This window comes from Cynocephalus volans, chromosome 17 (genome assembly GCF_027409185.1).
Source record: "Cynocephalus volans isolate mCynVol1 chromosome 17, mCynVol1.pri, whole genome shotgun sequence".
Classification (NCBI taxonomy): Eukaryota; Metazoa; Chordata; class Mammalia; order Dermoptera; family Cynocephalidae; genus Cynocephalus; species Cynocephalus volans.
In genome coordinates, this window is record NC_084476.1 from 13516157 (window position 1) to 13536663 (window position 20507).

A 20507-nucleotide genomic window follows, 5' to 3' on the forward strand; every position below is an offset into this window, starting at 1 on the left:
ACAGGTATTTGCTGGATGACAGGTGTGGAAGGTCCCACCCAAGTTGCGGTGCCCAGCTCTCAAAGGCATGCGAAATGAGCCAAGAGGAACATTGACCTCCCTGGAGCACTTGCTGTATGCTGCTCAGTGCTAGCACCTTGACAAACATTGTACCATTTTAAACCTCATAATATGATGTAGCTGATGTACCCACTTTAAAGCTGAGGAAACTGAGGCTCAGAGAGGCTCATCTGCTTCCCCATTCATGGAGCTATGGGCTGCACTGAGCTGCCTCTGAGCCCCCAGGCCATACATAATCCCTTTCAGAGACATTGGACTTGTTGCAGTGAGACTGCAGCTACAGTACATGTAAAAGGACATTTTTGTGCAGAAAATCATCTGCTGTATCTTGGATTTCCCAGAAACCCAGAGAAAAAAACATGTTGGGGCATCTGAGCATGCCCAGAGTTCTAGAGTGTTTTAGGGAGTCAGATGGAACTGACTCGAAATACAGATATGGCTCTTCCAGCTCTATGGCCTCAGGCAAGTCACAAGATGAGGAGAAAGAGCCTCTCTTAATAGGGTTATCATGAGAAGTCAACCACCAGCACTCACCCTGAGCCTGCTGCATCCCGGCACTGGGCAGGCCCAGCTCATGCGGGGGTCCCCACAGAAGGCAGTTTTGTAGAGTTCCTTTCTCCTCGCTCCAAGTGATGGTCTCGCCTCCACTGACCCATCACTTGCCCTGCACAGATAGTTCATGTCACACATGCTGAAACAGGGCTGCTTGAAGTAGAATCATATAGTGCATGCCTTGGGCAAAAATTGCCATAATTTGGGGTGGAAAACTGATCCTTTTTAGCCCCTCTAAAAGGAGTCAAGCCCTCAGTGAAGCACTTTGCATGAATCAACTGATCCCCACACAGCCCTGTGAAGACTCAGCACTGGACAAGTACAGTTGGGACAGGGGTGATAATAAGGGAACCAGAGGGTTAATAAATAAGCCCCATAATTCAATGTGTGGGTAGGGCTGCGAAGGAACCCCCGAGAGGTCTGTGTCACCAAGGGCCTGGTGGGCAGCACATCTTTAAGGAGGTCTGTCCATCCCCTCCTCACTTAACTCAGAGGGTTGGAGCTTTTTGTCTCTACAGACTAATTTGTGCTTATTCAGTTTTGTGTCCGTGTCCTTTTGCCTCATCCGTGAGTCCCCTATTGCCGTTGCTACAGCTACTGTTGGTTCTCCTGTTGATCACTTCTCAGGTTGATCTGTGTTTCTCCCAGGGGTCCCCCAGGCCCTCAACACCCGTCCTCTCTACAGTACATTCTTCCGAACTGTGCTCTCCTCACACTCAGGAAACTGAAATCCCCATCTCCAGTCACTGGCACATTCTTCATGAGACTTTGGAATGCAACCATCATTGTGTTAGAACCTGGAACGTGGCTGCCAGTGGCAGTGAGTCAGACTCTGCCACTGTGTAGGTGTTTGATGTTGAGATCTCAGCGTGTCCCCATTTGTGTCCATACTGGGGAGAGCTGTCGCTCTGCTGCAGCACACGGATAGTTGCCATCTCTCTACTGTCAGCTCTCGCCTTGAGCCAGCCACTGCTTCTGGACTTACCCTGCGTAATGGTGTCAAACGCTCAGAGCATGAGGTAGAAATTATTATTTCCATCGTATTGGTAAGAAAATGGAGGCTCCAAGAGATGAGTGGCTACTACAGGCATATGGTAGAGCCGAAACTCACACTCATTTCTCTGAGGCCCTCTTCATCATTAACTTATAAGCCATCTCTTTGAATTGCTGCTAGAGAAGCCCCAGGTGGCCGCTAATATGTCAAATGCAATCTTATGATTACTTCTCTTAATCAAAGAGAAATGATGATGTGTTGCATGAGCCCCAGAGCCAGACAGACTTCTCTCAAACTCTGACTCTGTGATTGTTCAGCTCTACAACCTTAGGCAGGTGACATCACCTTTCATAGCCTCGGTTTCCTTATCTGTAAAGTGTAGATCATAATAACAACCACCTCATGGGTTGCTGTGAGGAATAAGTGAGATAAGGCATGTAAAACACCCAGCCCAGGGTTAGTGCTCAGCAAGCAGTCGCTGCTTTTAATCACCGCACCTGCCTTCCTCTTAGAGCCGATTCCCACCTGCATTTCTTATGGGAAGAAAATCTTAAGCTAGTATGCATGAAGACCAACTTCATTGTGTCTCCTCGGCTTCCACGGGCCTCCCAGCTCATCTGCCGTTCCTGCACTAATCAGAATTTCCTGACTTCTCCCTGTTTGTCTCGGTTAATGCAGAAGGAAGGGGCTGCTGGCACAGAGGAGCCGAGGCATGGGCCGTCGCGCCTGTGATTTGAATGTCTTTACTGTAATCTAGCAAGTGCGTATGGGGACTTCTGTCGATACCACAGTGGCTGGCCAGAATGGCCAAATCCTATCAGCCCAGCCACCCCTGCCCTGCGAATCATCGCAGTAGCTCTTGTTGGACATCTACATTCCCCCTAACCTAAATCATCTGAACAGTGAGCTGGCTTCACAATGAGACATTGATTCTTTGTTTAGGGCTCGTTACTATGGCAGTGGCCCTGGTTGGAAGCATCCCTGGCATGCCTCAGCTACCGCACAAATTGATCACAAAGCTGTCTTGGTCCTGTTGCACCAGTACATGGCTTGGCCCAGCCAGAGTTATCTGACTATAGCCGTGCAGTGACCCACCTTCCCAAGTCCCCCTGGAGGTCCTCGGATTGCTAGTAACCCAGGCCCTCGAATGTGCCATGTTGTGCCTCTGAGGGTGGGTAAAGCATGCTTGGACTTGGGAGTCACTAGACCCATGAGCTCTGTGACCTCAGGCAAAATGCTTCACCTCTCTGGGTACCCTTTCCTCATCTGTAAAATGGGACTCATTTATGCAGGTCCCAAAGTCCTGGGAGGATTGAGTGAGGGCAGAGATGACAAGTCATCTGGTCCCGAGCAAGTGCCCTACTGTCACGTCCTTCTCCCTCCACTCATGCCTGTTTCTGGCTAACCTGAAGTCATTGTCATATAATCCTGCTGGCCCCACTCTCCCTTTCTCCTTCCCTGCCTCGCAGTAAAAGGATGCGGCATTCTCTAGGCCAGACACCACACTAAGCCTTTTTTCATGCTGACTGGGAATTCACCCTGTTTCCCTGGCTGCCGCCACAGCTGCCTCTGTGAGGAGAAGCTGTCAGACTACACAGCCTTATCCTCCCAGCTCCAGGAGCAGTGCCGAGGCCTTGAGCAGGACATCTGGACGTATTTAAACAAAATACAGCTGGAATGGGACTGATGGTGATAGTTGAGGCCAAGTTCCCTGGCTGCTTTATTCTATTTCTTTAATCTTAAGTTTTGAAAAAGACTGTTGATTGGTCTAGGCTCTGTGCTAGTCACTTTTACCTACACCAGTGGTTCTCAGCCTTGGCTACACTGGAGTCAGTTGGGAGTCTTAAAAACTGTGGCCCTGGCATTAGGGATTTTAAAAGTGCCCTCGGTGATTCTAATGCATAGCCAAGGTTGAGAACTGTTAACCTACACTGTCTCACTCATCCCTTCTTCATCACCCAGCAATCCCCTGAAGCAGGTAGTTCTCCCCGAGTTCCAGGTGAGAAGGATGAGGATCTGAGAGGTGCCCTGTTGGCACCTGCTCAAGTTGGCACATAGGGCAGCAAGGGGCAGAGCTAGGACTGGAACCCAGCTGCATGTCCCACTCACTCATTTGCCTCTTCCTACAACAACAGCGGGACACTGCACTGGGGACAGTCGGCCCTGGCACAGGTGCTATTCATGTGGAGTCATTGAGAAGGAACTGGGGCCTTTTTCTCCTGAAAGCACCAAGTGAGGTTCTCCCAAGGGTGTACTATGAAGAAGGAAGCCAGGAGTGAGTGCATATGAAGGGTTGGGGCATGGCAGACAGTCTAGGACCTCTGGAGGAGCATGTGTGTGTGTGGATGAGAGGACAGGATGTCATCAGCAAGAACAGTCATCTGGAGAAGGCCACAGAGAGTCTCGAGTGTCATGCTCAGGAGTTTAGAAACCCCACTTCCATCAGCCCACAGACTTACCTGAAGCTCTTGCACAGAGTGGCTGACAGAGTCAACTCCGGAGCTGCCTTCTGAGTACCTAACCCACAGAGAGAGGGGAGAGGACAGCATGACCTCCCTCTCATGTTGGGCTGCGACCTGTGCAGTCACACAGGGCCACATGCTTGGTTTAGTGCTCTGCTGTCACCATCCAAAATTCTCAACACTCCTACCTTTGAACTTATGTTTTGCAAGTGAAGTTCAACTAGACGGGGGAGCATGGATGTGAGCACAGGAGACGTGCTCAAAACGCATGTACAGAACACGTGTCTTCAGCAGAGTCTTGCCATCCCAATCCCATATGCGAGGGTACTTCAGAAAGTTTGTGGGAAAATAGAATTACAAACTAATCTGAATCTTTCCATGAGCTTTTTGAAGACCGCTCGCATAGCTTCTTGATGCCCCCCAGAATTCCAGCAGACCCATGATGCGTAGGAGTTCAGCAAGACTCAAGCGCTCACGAGGTGACCAGGTTAATTTGCACAGCTGAGTAAGTGGGGCACAAAGAGCCCCAAGAGCCACATTTGCCCTGAGAACCAGAACTTGCTGCGAACACAGAAAGAAGGCAGTGGTGTTCTAAGAAACATGAATGACCAAGGAAACAATCGTATTTCTCATTTATGTTACCCGCTACTTAGCCAACCACTTATCCTGAAAGTGATGACATAGAAGGAAAGGAAAAGATAGAGCAACCATGGTTCCTTTCCTTTCTCATCAGTAAGCCGAGGGTAGAGAATGTTCATAGAATGTGTGCATATCAAAAAATGAAATAAAAACAGCTGAGTTGGTTTTGTGCAGCATTTTCACTGGTAAGAGCAAAATACAAATGCAGGAATCAGCTACGAACTGTGATTCCACATATGAGTCAGTAGCATTTAAACCAGGCATTGCACAGTATAATGTCGAACAATAAAATTGATGCTAATAGTTTAAAATATTACTTAGAATTACATTAAATAGTAAAAAACAAAACAAAACAAAAAACCCACCATGATAGCTCTAGAAAGAGGCCATGAAAGAAAGAAAAAAGCTTTATGTCTGAATATGGCAGTTTTACACTTTAACAGCACTGTTTCCCTACATATTCATTTTGCACTAGGCCCTGCAAATTGTTGCCAGCCCTGGTGAGACCTAGTCTCTGCCCTTAAGGAAAATGGTTATTTGTTGGAAATCTACTGTAGGAAACTCTATTTGCTGTAATCCACTTTAATCTTCAAAGCGATGCTGTGAGGTGGGCCAGCATTGTGATTGTCACAGATGGGGAAAGACAAGTCACCTAAGATCACATACCTAGTATGGTCGGAGTCAAGGTTCAAGTGCACAAACTTCACTTTTGACTCCAAGACATGTTCTCTCTCCACCATGTTGTATTACCTTAAATGGATCAAATCAAAACAAAGTTTTAAGTTTTTGTAAAGGTAACTTCATCAAAAAAAATCAAAACCAAAGCTAGCCCTCTGGTTGTCACACTGTACCATAGTTATTTGTTCTCTGAACCAGACAAGATTCCTCAATAATAGGAGCTTTTCTTTAGCTTTTTATTATGGGAAATTTCAAATTTGTACAAAGAAAATGAGCTCCCATATACCTGTCTCCCAGCTTCCACATCTGTAAATGTTCTGTCATTCTTGTTTTAATATAATTTTTTAAAAGATTATTTAATTTAAAAAAATTGATTGTGATAAAATATACATAAAATTCACTATCTTAACTATTTTAAGTGTGCAGTTCAGTGGCATTAAGTACATTCACATTGTTACAACCATCACCCCCGTCCATCTCCAGAACTTTTTCATCTTGCAAAACTGAAACTCTGCACCTGTTAAACAACTCTCCATACCCCCTCCCCCTCCTTTCTCCTGTCAGCCCCCAGCAGCCACCATTCTACTTTCTGTCTATATGAATTTGACTACTCTAGATATGATTCACACAAGTAGAATCACACAGCGTTTGTCTTTTTGTCACTGGCTTCTTTCACTTAGCCTAACGCCTTCAAGGACCACCCATGTTGTAGCATGTGTCAGAGATTCCTTCATTTTTAGGGCTGAATAATATTCCATTGTGTGTATATACCACGTTTTGTTCATCTGTAGATGGACACTTGGGTTGCTTCCATCTTTTGGCTATTGTGAATAGTGCTGCTGTGAACATAACGTCCTGCCATTCTTGTGTCATCTATACCAGCATCCACGCCCCACCCCTCTTTCAATTGTTATTATTTGTAGGAGCTATATTTTATTCATCTTTGTATTCCCCTAACACAGAGCCTGGCACATAGTAGGTGCCTTAAAAATGTTTGGATGTAGAGAGGGACCTTCCAAAAGTATTATTTTTTCAATTTTAAGCAAGGTTTATAAAGAGAAGACTCCTTTTTTTCTTAGAATCTCGTGGTAAATATACACATAAAATTTTGATTAAAAATTAAATTTGTAAAGGAAAATAAGAATTTAATAATTTAAGTGTGGGTCCATAAGAATCTTATGGGAGATTTTATTTTTATGCCAGTACTGACAATGCTGTGGATAAAGTCATTTATTGCCGGGAGTATCAAAAACCTTTGAGATCACCAACTTAGCTGTTAACAAAGATTCACCTGTTAACAAAGATTCAATTCATTAGTGATGGAGTTTTCTTTTGATTTCATATGTCAAGAAAGTAATCCAAGAGTAAAACTTGTATTTTTGTAACAAAGTCCGTGATGGGGTTAAGCAGCTGTGTTTCGCTGCCCTCGGGATCATAGATAGCAAACTCTGCTAATGCGATCTAAGCTTGAGCACTCACGGTCTGACTTCCCTGAATTAATGCTGCCATCAGCCAGTAGCCCCAGCGCCTAGAGTGTCACCTAAGAAGACAAAAGGTTTAATCAGGCTAATAAGAGAGCTAAGTCGGCACTTATTACAAAGGAAGGAATTAACGAGACACGTTCCCTTACTCTTACTCAGTGCTGGTCGTGGAGTGGGGGTGGCCATTCCAACTGCAGGATGGGGATGGACACGCTGGTGGAAATGGCCTAGAATCCCTGCGTCGGGCCTGTGGCAGGCAGAGTCTTCGGCAGCTTGCTTACCCCCAGGCGCTGTTTGTCTCTGAAGTGCTTTGAGTGTCCAGGACGGCCTGAAGGCTTCCAACTTTAAAAAGAACTCTCCTGTTCTCCAGCCAATGTCCGAGGGCAAAGAGAACTGAGGCCTTAGAGGAAGCCCAGGGTACAGTAGATCAGGTGCATGATGACCACACCTAGGCTCTGGAGGCCACCAGGTGTTAAACCGTGACTCTGCCATTTCCAGGTCATGTCACCTTGGGCAAATTACCTTACATCAGTGATTCTTCTGTAAAATTTGAGTGGAATTCCTACTTCATTCAAATTTTCAGAATGATAAAAAGAATTGTGAAGTGCATAGCACAGGGCCTCACACAGAGCCTGTGATCAAATGAGGTGACCTGTGATTATTGTCATTGTCTTTATTGATTTATTATTATTTTTTTATTTATTTACTTTTTTGGTGGCTGGCTGGTATGGGATCCAAAACTATTGTCATTGTCTTTGAAGGTGGGTCACTCCAGTGCCCTCTGTGCCTGGTGCCATTCAGCCCTTTATACATGACTCTGGGTGACAGTGCCACTAACTTTCAGCAGGATTAAGATAGAAGATTTGGGCCCAGAATGGACGAGATTTGCTCGTCTAACTCCTAGTCACCCTTCCAGGCTTGGAGGAAAAGTGCCCACTTGTCGTCACCTTTTCTGACCTGCTTCCCAGGGAGGATTGGCCTTTTCCTCTCCTGACTCCTGTGGACATTCTGCCTCCACCCCAGCCCACCGAATAGCACTACACTGAATGGTAGCATTGGTTTCCACGTCTGACACACATGCTTATTGTTGTTTAAGCACTTTTCACAAAGCCCCCATTGTCACATTTCCCCTGAATATTTCCCATCCATGCCCATGTCCTGTTGTCTGTTTTTATGGCACATAATCTGATCCAGGGAGATGTCACCTCCGGTAAGTAGACAACAGGCCCAAAATGTTCATGTCTCCCCAACATGAGATTCTTTCTGCTATCCTACAGCTAAATCCTGCCTCAGGCTACCCTTATATACAAATCTGGTTACAAACTCTCCTGAGTTCATCAGTCCTTCAGCAGACTTCTTCCTGGCAATGCTGAGCCAAAGCTCCAGGAGCAGATGCTACCAACTCCAGTGAGCATTTCCTCTGAGCAGCTGTAAACCCCCTTGACACAAGTGTCACCTCGCATCACGGTCTGAGACCTCTTTATCATCAGGCCAAGCAGTGTCTCAGCCACACTGAGACCACAGGGCTCCTGCAACAGGGACCAGGGTCAAGCTCATTCTGTGGTTCTTTAACTAACATCCCTGAGTTTCTAACTGGGGGCTGGGCTCTGTGCTGTCCCCAGGGAATGTAGAGGATAAGTACAGCAGAGCCTCTGCTCTCTCGAACTTCTGGTCAGAGGGGACACTAGTGAAGACTATCCCAGCACCCAGGGGTGCAGGAGGCAGTGTGGGAGCATTGAGCAGGGATGAGTGACTGCCACACAGAGGCCTGTGTTTGAGAGGGGGACACTCCAGCAGAAGGAATAGAACTAGAAAAAGCAAGGACATAGGAAAGGACGTGGCATGTGATGAGATGCGTTTAGAGCAAAAGGTATGGGGAACATAGGCAAAGTGACACAAAAGGACTCTGGAAAAGAAAGGTAGGGTCAGCTCAGGATGGGTTGATTTGCCTGGGTAAAGAACTAGGACTTTCCTTTCTCACACAGGACCCCTTGTGTGTGCCACACATGCTTCATATACAATGTTGAGCAAAACAGGTACTGCTCCTGCCCACATGCAGTATATAGTATAGTGGAAAAAACAGACATTAATCAGATAATCATACAAAAATAACATCTATGCAGTCAAAGTTCTTGAGTAGGATAGGAACATGATCCAATTTGCATTTTATAAATTGCTCTGGCCAGAAGAATTGGAGTAGACTGGGAGGAATGAAACCATGGAGGGATACAGAGTTAAACCTCCATCTCAGCAGTCCAGGCCTGCGCCAAGGTAGTGGGATGGGGAGCAGGAGATGAGCATACCAGACATTTTCACAGGACTTGGGAAGTCTGATAGGTCTACTATGGGTAGTTATGGATAAGGATAATTAGGAAAGAAAGAAAAACAGATTTGGGATGCAGTCCTGATGGGCTAATAACTGGAAATTTTGGCCAATTTGAGTTTGAGGTGCCAGTGGGCCATCCAGGTTGATATTGAGACATATGGATTTGGAGCCTTAAAAAGGTGTCTGAGCTGATGATGCTTTTCAAGAGTCGTCAGTGTACGAATGACGCTGTGCTCCGGGATGAGATCACTTGGAGAGAGAATGAATTGCCCTGCTACAGTCCCAAGGATAAGAAGCAAAACTTCCAAGCCATGGGCATGAAATTCTAGCTGGGCTTCTTTTGGTTATCATTAGCTGGTCTCTCAGCTATTCAGCAAAGAATATTTGTAAATCCATACCAAAGTAATATATATAATGAAAAGCTCTGTCTTTTTCCCCAGGAACTAGTAGGCTTTTTTTTTTTTTTTTCCTGGTACACAATGTGAAGTTTGCATTGTTTTTCTGCTTGTTTTCGCAGCCAGGAAGCACGGAGCTAATTTTGTAACTTAATTTTAGAAACCATATAGGACCTACATATCCAGATACTCTTTTCCCAGATAAATACATTTTCTATATTTATTTTCCAGTCCTGATTTTTTGTTGTTGTTGTTGTTTTAGGTGTTCATGTAAGCTGCCTCAGATCCTTTGTAAAATTAGGTAGGGCATAACTGTATAAAGATAAATATTCCCCCTACCTACACTAATATTTTTGGGTCATCTTTGCAGCCTTTGCGCAAAAAATCTGCTCAGTTGCTGAGCTAATATTGGCTAGATTAAATGAGGAACTCTTGGAACTTACAGAAGCTAGACAGTAAATTTAACACTCATGTAACTCATTAAAGCTGGATAAAAGTGGAGCTTCAAACGTCTTCATGTTTGCCATCAAGTCTGAACAGGGAGGGGTTACCCTTAATTCAGCTAAGGATATGAAAGTCTGATCTCTCAGAATTGAGAATATACCACAGAAATTAAAGACTTGTCTGTGTAGATAAGCACCCAAGTGTGTTCAAAGAAAGATGGAGATGCTGACTACACAAGGATAGGATTTTTGTTTAAGCTTAGGGTACAGTTATCTTGACTCATAAAATGTAGTTTGGTAAAAGCAAACTTCCTTATCAAAGAGCATCAGCACAAAATTGGATGGTAAATTTTATTTTTGGTCATAATAATTATTTTTAAATTAAAATTTGCTCTTGGTTGAGATCACTGTGTAAATGGTTTTCAAACTGTATTCCGCGGCTAGTGCCCTATGGACTGCAAAAGTGCCTGAGATGTGGGAGGCCGGAGAAGGCCACCAAGCAAGGGGAGCCCAGCCACCACCACCCTGCCCCCAGCTCCCACCAGAGCAGAGCTCTCTGTGTCAGGGCTCCTTTTGCAGAAGGTTTTATCTGAATAAAGGGTTGCTCTCCTAAAAATTAAAAGTTTGAAAATCATCCCATTGAAGGGCATATTTCACTAACTTGCTGTTGAGGTATGAATGTCACTAATATGGAAAGGTTGAGAGGGGGTTGGAATCCAACCTTTGGTTCTTGCTTCCTCCTACCCCCTCTGTGACTTTGGGGGATGATTCTTCCTCCCTGAAACAGCTTCCTTATCCATAGGACAGAACTACTAATGAGGATTAGGTAAATTAGCAGATGTGGAAGCTCTGCCTAAAGAACTCATCTCTCTCACTCCCTGTCTCTGATCCTCCTCCTCCCTCTGCATTTACCAGGAGGAACCCATCACCTTCTGCGAGGAAGCCTTCGTGTCCCACTATCGCTCCGGAGCCATGAGGCAGTTCCTGCAGAATGCTACGCAGCTGCAGCTCTTCAAACAGGTGCCTAGCCCTCCCAAACATGGACTGTGTCTGGCTTCCTAACGGGATTTCTGCAGCTGTCTCCACTCTAAGCATGAGGCTGAAGGCCTGGATGGGACTCAGGCTCCAGACTAAAGTGGCTCATGGGAGGCAGGCTGGGTAAAGAGGGTGTCCAGCTACCAGACAAACCCTTTGCAAATATGCCATGCGGTTTTCCACGTTACCATAAACACAGAGCCAGTTTTTAGAAACTTGCTTATTGAAACTCACTTTTTGAAAACACAGTTTCAAAGGACATTTCCTATCCCAGAAAGCATAGCTGTTCTTTAGTTGTACACTAAGGTGCCCAGCTGAATGGTTCCCCCCCTATCTCTTTGTACAAGCTGTTCTGCTTTTGTTCTTTCTTTCTATAGTTTATTGATGGTCGATTAGACCTTCTCAATTCTGGTGAAGGTTTCAGTGATGTTTTTGAAGAGGAGATCAACACGGGCGAGTATGCTGGTGAGAAGCATTTCATTTTCCTGTCTGGGTTGTTGCTGCTATAGATGAGGGTGTATTTGGCAAGGAGTGGCAGTGACTTCTTTTTTTCTTTATTGGGAGTTAGGAAGAGACTGATTTCAGCCTTGACCTTGAAATGTTTGGGGAATTCCTCTTCACTTTCTGACACACATCGGCCCAAGTGAAGTCCTCTGGCTTGGGGTCAGTCGCTTCCCCTAGGGAGACAAAGTTCAGTTAAACAGAGTGGCCGGCATCATCCAGTGGGAAGCACACAAGATATCGAATTAGGAGACCTGGATGCAGATCAGGACTCTGCCTCCTTGCTAGCTGTGAGGCCTTGGTCATGTCATTTCACCTCTTTTAGCTAAAGTTTTCTTATCTATTCACTGAGAGTAACATTGCCCACCTCGCAGGATTCCTGCTGAGATTAAATCAGAGTCAATATGGAAAAGTTTGTACATTCACCCAAGACAGTCCCTGGCACAGGGTAGGCGTGCAGTCAGTTTTCTTTAAAATATGAGCATCATTGCCTGCGCCTGATCTCTGCAGACCTGTGGAACTGGAGGGATTATCCTCTCATTTTTGAGAGGTGGCATCTGAGGCCCAGAGAGGTGTTAGTGGTTGACCCTGCCTCATGAATCCCAGTCTGGTCTTCTTTCCAAATCCCATAGCCTCAGTCTTTCACAGCAAAATCAAAACAATGATAATGCAAAATAATAATAATCATGTTGCTGGCCCCCTCTTATTGCTGGTTATGTGCCTGGTCTGGACTATTCTGATAATCCAAATGGCAGTTTGCAAGCTCACAGAGCCAGACCCAACATCCACCAATGGGTATTACAGGCCCTACCAGCCTATGCTGATTAAGAAAACCAGTGTGGAGGAGTCTACAGATAGTAATATTGGATCATTGATAGGCATTTCTTCAACATCTTCTGTGTCCAGAGGCCACAGAGTAAAGAATGGAAGACCCAGTTCTACTTAAGGAACTTTTAGCTGAGTAGGAAAGAGAGATACATAACTGAAGACACATAAAAATTCAACCAATGCAGGAAAAGGAGTAGAAACAGGTTTCGGTGCAGTTAGATTAGGGCTCTATTAATTCTCACTGCATAAAATGAGAACTTGACAAAGGAAGGAGGGTTTGAGTTGTGTTCTAACAGTTGAATTTGAGTTCCAAGCAGAAGACAGGCTTTATGTGTTGCTAAACTAAGTTTAGTCATTTGGAGCTTCTAAAAAAGCTGTCTACTGATGAGACCTCCTTATTCCACCAGATAAAGTGAACAGAGTTCACCAAATGACCTTTTTTTCCCCCTCTCACTATTCAAGTGTATTGAGGACTGAGTGTGGGACACACAGCCCTGGGGGTGCTTGCTCTTGTGTGGCTCAAGTACTTCTAAATGGGTATTACCTGTTTTACAGGGCTGTTCACAGGACAGAGTAAAGAGAAGCTTCCAAAGGAAATGACATCTGTGCTGGTTGTTGAGTTTACTAAGCAGAGAGAGTAGGGAATGGTGACCAGGCAGGGGAACAGCATTTGCTGGGGCCTGGAGGGCTGAGAGTGCTTAGGACACTTTAGCAGTTTCTCGTGATTGGAGCCTCAGGTAGTGCAGAGGGTGGTGAGGGCACGGGATGAGACTGGAGAAGGCGGGGGGGGGGGCGGGGGCGGTCGAAGGCGTCTGACCTCTATCCAGTAGGCCATGGGAAGGCTTCTGAAGGTTTGCCGTCGGGCACTGATGTGATCAGCTCTCTGAGAAAGAAAACCTGGGGCTGTGACTCGCTGCTGCCTCCTTCAGGGAGCGGACATGGGAGCCTCCACGTGGTTCTCCAGATTTTGACCTTTCCAAGTCCTGAATGCTGGAAACAACTTAAAGAACTCCCGAGGGCAAGTGATTTCTTTAAATAACAGCCTCTGTGACTTCTTCCGCAGGTAGTGATAAGCTGTACCACCAGTGGCTCTCCACAGTCCGGGTAAGTGCACACCCTCCAGAGCTACCGGGCCTCTCCTTAGCCTCTTGGCAGCCCCCTGCTTCCCCATCCACCCACGGGGCTGCCTTGAGGCCCAGAGCACTCCATTCTCGCAGCTGGAGATGCTTTTGTTTTTAAAACCAGGCTATTTTCATTCTCTCTAGCCAGGTGAAGACTAGAAGAATTGGACTGACGAAGTCTTCCCTTAGTGAGGGTAAAGAGAGGCAGGAAAGGCAGGAGGACAGCCAAGCAGTGTTGAATGGAATGTTGTCACCTTAGTGCATTCTGGGTGTCTCCTTCTAGGACCAGTGCAATTATCACGATCATGGGAAAACCAAAAATGTGTTCCTCTTGCTGCTATGCATTATTTTTCACAGCAAAGGCTCCTGGGAAGATGGAGGAGATGTCACTGAGAGAGATTTTTTTTAATCCCCTCACAATTTCTTATTGTGTCGGGAGCCGGCCACTTAGGGCTTCCAAAGCTGCTGAAGAATTCAAACTCTTGCCTTTCATCAGTGAGTCTGTACTGAAGGCCTACTGTGTGCCAGGCACCATGCTGGGGACTGGGGATACAGCGGACACAGGCCCTTCCCCGGGGAGCTCCCCATCTTGTTGGGGAGGCAGACACGTAAACAGGCGACTCCAGCATAACATGATAAGTGTTCTCTCCTGCTTGTGGGCCAAATGTGCTGCTGCCGAGGCGGGTCCCTTGGAAGTGGCTGCAGTTGGCCGAGAGTAAGCAATTCCTCGATGAAAGGCAGCCTTTGTTCTTCTCGTATGGCCAAACACAGCACTTGGCAAGTCAGAGACAAGCAATAAGGACTTGTTGATTGATTGATAAAGGGAGTTTCAATGCTCCAAAGGACCATTTAAGTAGGATTCTGAGTAATTTTGGAAAGCAGCATGGAATAAATGAGTGGGTGGAAATTTCCTATTGTCCCACAACACAGAATGCTTTCTAGGTCAAATTATAATGTTTTTAATTAAAGTTCAATATTTCTAATGTAAGCAGTTACCAAAAATTGTGCTATAAGTTAAGGCCAATAATTTCATTACTGTATCTTATTCTCTTATATACCCACTGGTTCCAGTCTCTGCATTCGAATCTGTTGGAATTATCTTTCCAAACCACCGCATGTCTGATTATGCAATGCATTTGATTAAAAACCCTCCAGAGTGTAGACCCCTTAGCCTGGCATTCTGGGCCCTTCGTGAGCGGACCCATCTGGCCTCCCAGCCTCTCTTCCCACTCCTTCCATGATACACTGTATACAGTACAGTACCCACTCGCTACAAAAGACATGGCTTTTCAGTTTTTGTGCTTATGTGCTATTTCCTCTCTCTGGAACGTTCTTTTCCTCCTATTCCCCACAACAACTCCTGTTCATCCTTCATGGACTAGGTCAAATGTTTCTTCCTCTAAGGCCTCCCCAGACCTCTGCGTCCTTACACTCCTTGTGCACACAGCCAGGGCAGCTCTCATTGCCTGGTGTCGCTGTTATTTACCCTGGTGTGCCCCCATAGATTGGAGATATCTGAAGGCAGAAACCAGGCCTCCGTTGGCTCAGTGGCCTCAGAGCGTAACAGAAGGTGTCCACTCAGTGAGCCCTCACAACGTGCCTGCAGGGATGAGACTGAAGAAGGAACTCATGAATGACTATGAACACTTGGCCTGTGTGCTTCAGATCCCTGCACGGCCTCCTTTAGGAAGTAGGGAAGCCTTCCCTTCCCAACCTCCTCCCCTGCTTCCAAAAGACTGACTGACAAATTGGTGTGTTGGATTTATACCAGAGCCATGGTATAACTATGGCTTTTCATTCTTTGCTTTTCTCAAGATTTAGATGTTAAGGAAGGCAGCCTACCAGAGAGGCTTAAAAAAGCAATGGAGAAAACCAAAGTGAGGAAAGGAAGTTGCGTAGGTGAGGGTAGCTTATTTCCAGACAATCCTGGTTGATCAGGACCCTGTTTTTGGCTTGCTGTCCCTGGTAGAGTCCAGGGTTATTAAACTTACCTGAGCATTGTCTATGCTAACTAGAATTTCTTGAAAAGATATAGGTGACTATGGGGGAAACTGTATTTGTCCGTTTTTATTGCTTATAATAAAGTACACTGAACTGGGTGATTTATAAAGAAAATGAATATTGCTTACAGTTTCTGAGGCCGGAAAGTCCAAAGTCCATCTGGTGGTGGTGACAGTGACCCAGGGTTCTCACATTGCAAGATGGTGGAAGCAGAGAGAGCAGAGAGAGAGTAAAAGGCAGACTCTCCTTTTAAAGCCCTCAGAGCCACTCCCCTGACCACTATTTTTAGTCCATTCACTATAGCATGGTCCTACAATCCAATCACTCCTTCAAGGCTCCACCTTTCAATTACCTTCATAGAATCTTCCACCCTCTTAACAGTCACAGTGGGGGCTAAGTTTCTAATACATAAAACTTGGGGATCACAATTCAAGCTTCAGGGAGTTTTGGGGGGAGTTAATTCAATGCACTACAGGAACCCTTGCCTCAGACGGCCTGTGCTGCGCTTCCCTCCAACCAGGGTACAGGTATCGAGCAGAATACTGAGTCTAGAGTCTCCCCTCAACAGCTATTGCATCCTTATCTCTAGTCCACACCCTCCCACAAACACCCACCCAGAGCCATTCTGCAGTGACCATAACTGTAACTGCCAAGGACCAGTGACCAGCCAGCCTTGAAATGTTGCTTAACTTGATTAAGAAGAGGTCTTTTTTGTCTTTGGCTTTCTCTGTCTTCAACCCAAGTTGCTAATTGACATTTTTATTGTAGAAAGGAAGTGGAGCAATTCTGAATACTGTGAAAACAAAAGCAAACCCAGCCATGAAGACTGTCTACAAGTTCGTAAGTACTGGTCTTGGTCTCAGGATCCAAACAGATTGGTTCCTGAACATGACAAGACTCTTAAATATACCTGATGCTCTACTGCAGAGACCACCCAGGGGCTGCTACACTACTGCCTAAAGGTCTCAGTGCTTTTAGAATTACTTAGCATTGATATTTTATGGCCAATTCAGTGACATTTTAAATTTAAGGTGTTGCTGTTCACAGTTGCAATAAAGAAATGAGAGGCTGCTGGTTTTAGCTTTTAAGATGTGGAGTGGGTGACTAAAATTCAGGCTGCTCTGTGCCCACGTCCCTGAGACCCAGAGGCATAGTCTGTCAGGTGTTCTGGTAAAGCTTTCCTGATTATGTCAAAATAAAGCAGCTCCTTTGCAGGTTACTGAAGAGTATTCATGGTGGGACACACCCCCTGATTTTTGTCCCAACTTATTCATCATCTCTCATATCTGCCCTATTGGAAGTGCATTATTTGTGAGACTCATGCCCACAGCAGCATGAAAATAAGAGAACACATCAGGTCCTGATGCTCCGTCTCTTATAAGCCTCAAGTATTTTTTTTCTCTTGTGATTTCTCTTGCTAATTTAATCCTGAGCCACCGAAGTGGAGTGGTTTTATTTCCATTTTTAATTTTGTTAGTCCTTTCTGTGCTTAAATTGTAGTTATTTTAATAGGGTGAATAGCTGCCAACAGCACCTAAATGACATAAAGTAAAAGTCAAGGTGTCTGCCGAAATGGGATTTATGAAATGGCACTGAAGAAACCCAGCAATGTGTCTGTTCTGGCCGTTCAGCCTGGATAGAAAATTGGTCCTAAAGCCCTGCCCTAGTGAAATACAATGGATATTCTGACTCTTGCAGCCAGAAAAGCTGCTGCTCTACTCTTACTAGTAGCTGTCACCAAGCTGCTGAGATAAATAATTATAGAGAGCAGAAGAAGGGCTTAGGAAGGGAAAAAAAAAATCTGTGCTATCAAAATGCAAAAAATAAAATCTCTGCAGCCTGTTTAAGGGATTTTTTTTTTAACCTTTTACCATTGTATTTGTTTTCATAGCCATTATGGTTTCGACTTGATGATCCCATTTTTCCTTCCTTTTTCTAGTAATCAGAGAAGGTGATTCTCGAAGGACTGAAATCAAGCGTAGTCCCTGCTGGAAACAGAAAGGGAATCTTAACTTAAATTAATTTTTCATGCAGGCAAAAGATCATGCAAAAATGGGAATAAAAGAAGTGAAAAACCGCTTGAAGCAAAAGGTACTTGAAGTTCTTATTCAAAATGTATAAGCACCATGTATGAAATGCGTGGCCACAAAAAAGTATGATGTGATCAATAGAGGGCTGTTTGATACAGTGTTGTTAGCACACTTCAAAATACATTACCAGCTGTCCAGGAGTTTTCACACTGTTATAAATATTCACAGACAAAAAACTGTCTTCAAATAACATTAAGACTCTGGCTTAAACCCACAAAGGTGAGCAAGTTCAGTTACCACTGTTGGTCTGTCCCTTGCCTGCCCCACTGGGCCAGAGTTGACAGGCGTCTGGGGTTCACAAGGCTCAGCCTCCCCGTCCCTTCCCACCCCCTCCTGCAGCTGACCTCTGCCCAGGGCTGGTCTTAATCAAAACCAGGAATCATCTCCTGGGAAATGACTGCTGTAGTTCCAGCATGTACATGGCCACCATGCAACACGGTACAAGGGTGGGTTAGGGGCATGCTACGGGCTCTCTTCACCATGGTGGGTCAAATGAGAGGAGCCCAGCAGTTTAGGTTTTTTGAGACTATGCAGGGACAGGGAGGCTCCGATTGTCTTCTTGTGAAATCGTCGTGGCTACATCCTGGCTCAGATTCCCCCAGCCTGAATCTCTAGACTCATACAGTGAGGTTACTGTAACAGGGGGGGCATTTATATATTATTTCGAACATTGTCCTTGTTATCAGTGTTGCCCCTCTTCGTTAAGCACTTGTTAAGGATAGTCCAGGCTAGGAGCTTTCACCTTTAATCCTTAAAACAACACTGTGGGGTATTATTCCCATTTCATGAGTAAAGGGACTGCTGTTCAGAGGTGAAATAATTTGCCCAAGGCCACACTGCTTGAGCCTAGCAGAGTCAGGATTAGATTCCAGATCCGTCGACTTTCAGCATCCGTGTGCTCACCACTGCTGTATTTCACACTGGCTTCATAAAACAAGTGTTCTGCTCTACAAAAGATGTTTGGGATCACTTGCTTCATTATCCTGACACCCCCACATGTATCATTCTAATAAGGGCCTTTGTCTAGCTCAGCAGTTTTATAAAAATTGAAAGCAATTTTAATTTTATGAAGTCAAAAAGGACCTCTAATTAACTCAAAATGGTCGAAGGAATTGATTCCTTTCTTTTAATTGGAAAATAATTTGCTCTGACTAAGCATTTAAATTCTTAATTTCAGCTGAGAGTGAATTTTTAGCAGCTGAGAATCGCATCCTGAAATAAAAACCCTGTAATGTAAATCCAGCTGGACCTTCACTGTAGTCACTTGTACCTTGCCAGAGACTGGCAGGTGGCATTCTTTGCTTGGATGTTATTTAAGTCCCTAAATATCTTTTTATTTCCTATCCCAGTTGCATGTAGCTGAGTTAGATTGCAGGTATAAAATGGAGTTTCAGGAGGGGGGAAATTTTGCCTCCTTGATATCTAGATTGTAGACTCTGGTTGGTCTTAGAATATTACCTGAAGTAAGCAAAGAAAGGGGTCCCTCCTCAGGCACAGGACAGATGTACCATCGTTGGTCAGATTTGCTCTCTGCAGACCATTAAGCTAGAGACATCACCTTACCTTCCTACTTATATGTACAAGCATTTGGCCTTAAGAAAATTTTCTTTTTCTGATGTGTAACATTTCTGCAAATAAGCAGTTAAGCTCAGGTTTTTCAATGTGGCCATTCAAAGGTTCATTTAAACAATCTAGACGTGTTCTTTTCACGCCATCTCTCTTTCCATTCCTTGAGAGTATATAAAGCAGATTTTCCCCTCCCCACCTCTTCCCCCTGCCAGCCTTTTCAAGAATAGCTTCAGGAGATAATGTTCTACAGAGAGTGTCAGTACATTTCAGGTGACACAAATGGTGAAGGCATTTTATAGAAATGTGGCTTGTCACCATTGGACTGTTGACAGATCTATTAGTGCACCCTTTTCAATTTTCACTTTTCCCCCCTTTGGTCGTATAGATTTCCACAGACTTGATATTTTGCAGTTGTTCTTGGAAGAGAGCTGTTTGTAATTGAAACTCTAGTATTGCTCAGTATATACAGGACTTGGGTCTCTGGTGCTCTCCAGCTCCCTTTCTTGAGCTAATTTAGGATTTGCCTTTGCCTGACCTCTCTCACTGCAATAGAAAATATTTCTTGACTTTTTTGTTCCCCTCCCCACTGCCCCTTGCCCTTTACATGGCAACATATCTATGTGGCTCCCCAGATGCGTCTAACACAGACATCTCAAGTTTGGTTTCTGCTATGAAATTGAGGCAGTTCCCAACAAAGATCCAATTTTCAAATGTGCTGGGCCGCCGCCTGGCCACCTCTAACTCTGCATAGCAATGGTGACCTCACAGATATAATCAAGAACCCAGTCCTGCCCTCTTCTCTCTTGCCTTGGGTTTGAATTGCAAATAGAAAATGTGGAGCTGACCTGTGGAGAGGTCGACATGGTGTATGGAGGGTCCATCTCTAATATGACTGAGCAGGGCCCCTTCTCCATCCCTTGTTCATTTGTGCTGCAGATTTTCAAAGCCTCTGAAATAGGAGCTTTCAGGATTATCTGTGTGACCATTGGCAAATAATTGTTAATAGATCCTGTAGTGTAGCTTTATTCCATATCTGCTCTGCTTCAGCCCAACAACAAAAAAAGGATGGATAACATAGTTCTCTGGATAAGTGGAGCAAGGTGGTCAAGTTCCTTTATAGCCCGGCCTCTTTTGAAGTCTGACTTGCTCAAAATTAGGAAGAGGAAGAAATGGCAAAGACACTACCGAGCCGCCACTTTCTAAGGCAGAATGCAGTCTTTCCTCTAGAGCGTCTTCCTGTCAGACCTGGCCCGCAGGAGAATGCCTGGCTGCTGGGCTTGTGGCTGTCAACAAATCGCATTGCACTGCAGCAGCAGACGAGGCTGGCATGAG

At 45.1% G+C, this 20507-nt stretch overlaps 1 protein-coding gene across 10 annotated transcripts in view; it reads left to right on the forward strand.

Moving 5' to 3' along the window:
- The window catches only part of DENND1A (DENN domain containing 1A), a 484353-nt gene that overhangs the window by 407445 nt on the left and 56401 nt on the right, over positions 1 to 20507 (forward strand). For all 10 annotated transcript variants that reach the window (XM_063081861.1, XM_063081865.1, XM_063081863.1 and 7 more), the window contains 5 exons: positions 10946 to 11050; positions 11443 to 11530; positions 13458 to 13498; positions 16285 to 16356; positions 17551 to 17607. In XM_063081861.1, coding sequence (XP_062937931.1) covers positions 10946 to 11050; positions 11443 to 11530; positions 13458 to 13498; positions 16285 to 16356; positions 17551 to 17607 — 363 coding nt within the window. The remainder of the gene's footprint in view (positions 1 to 10945; positions 11051 to 11442; positions 11531 to 13457; positions 13499 to 16284; positions 16357 to 17550; positions 17608 to 20507) is intronic.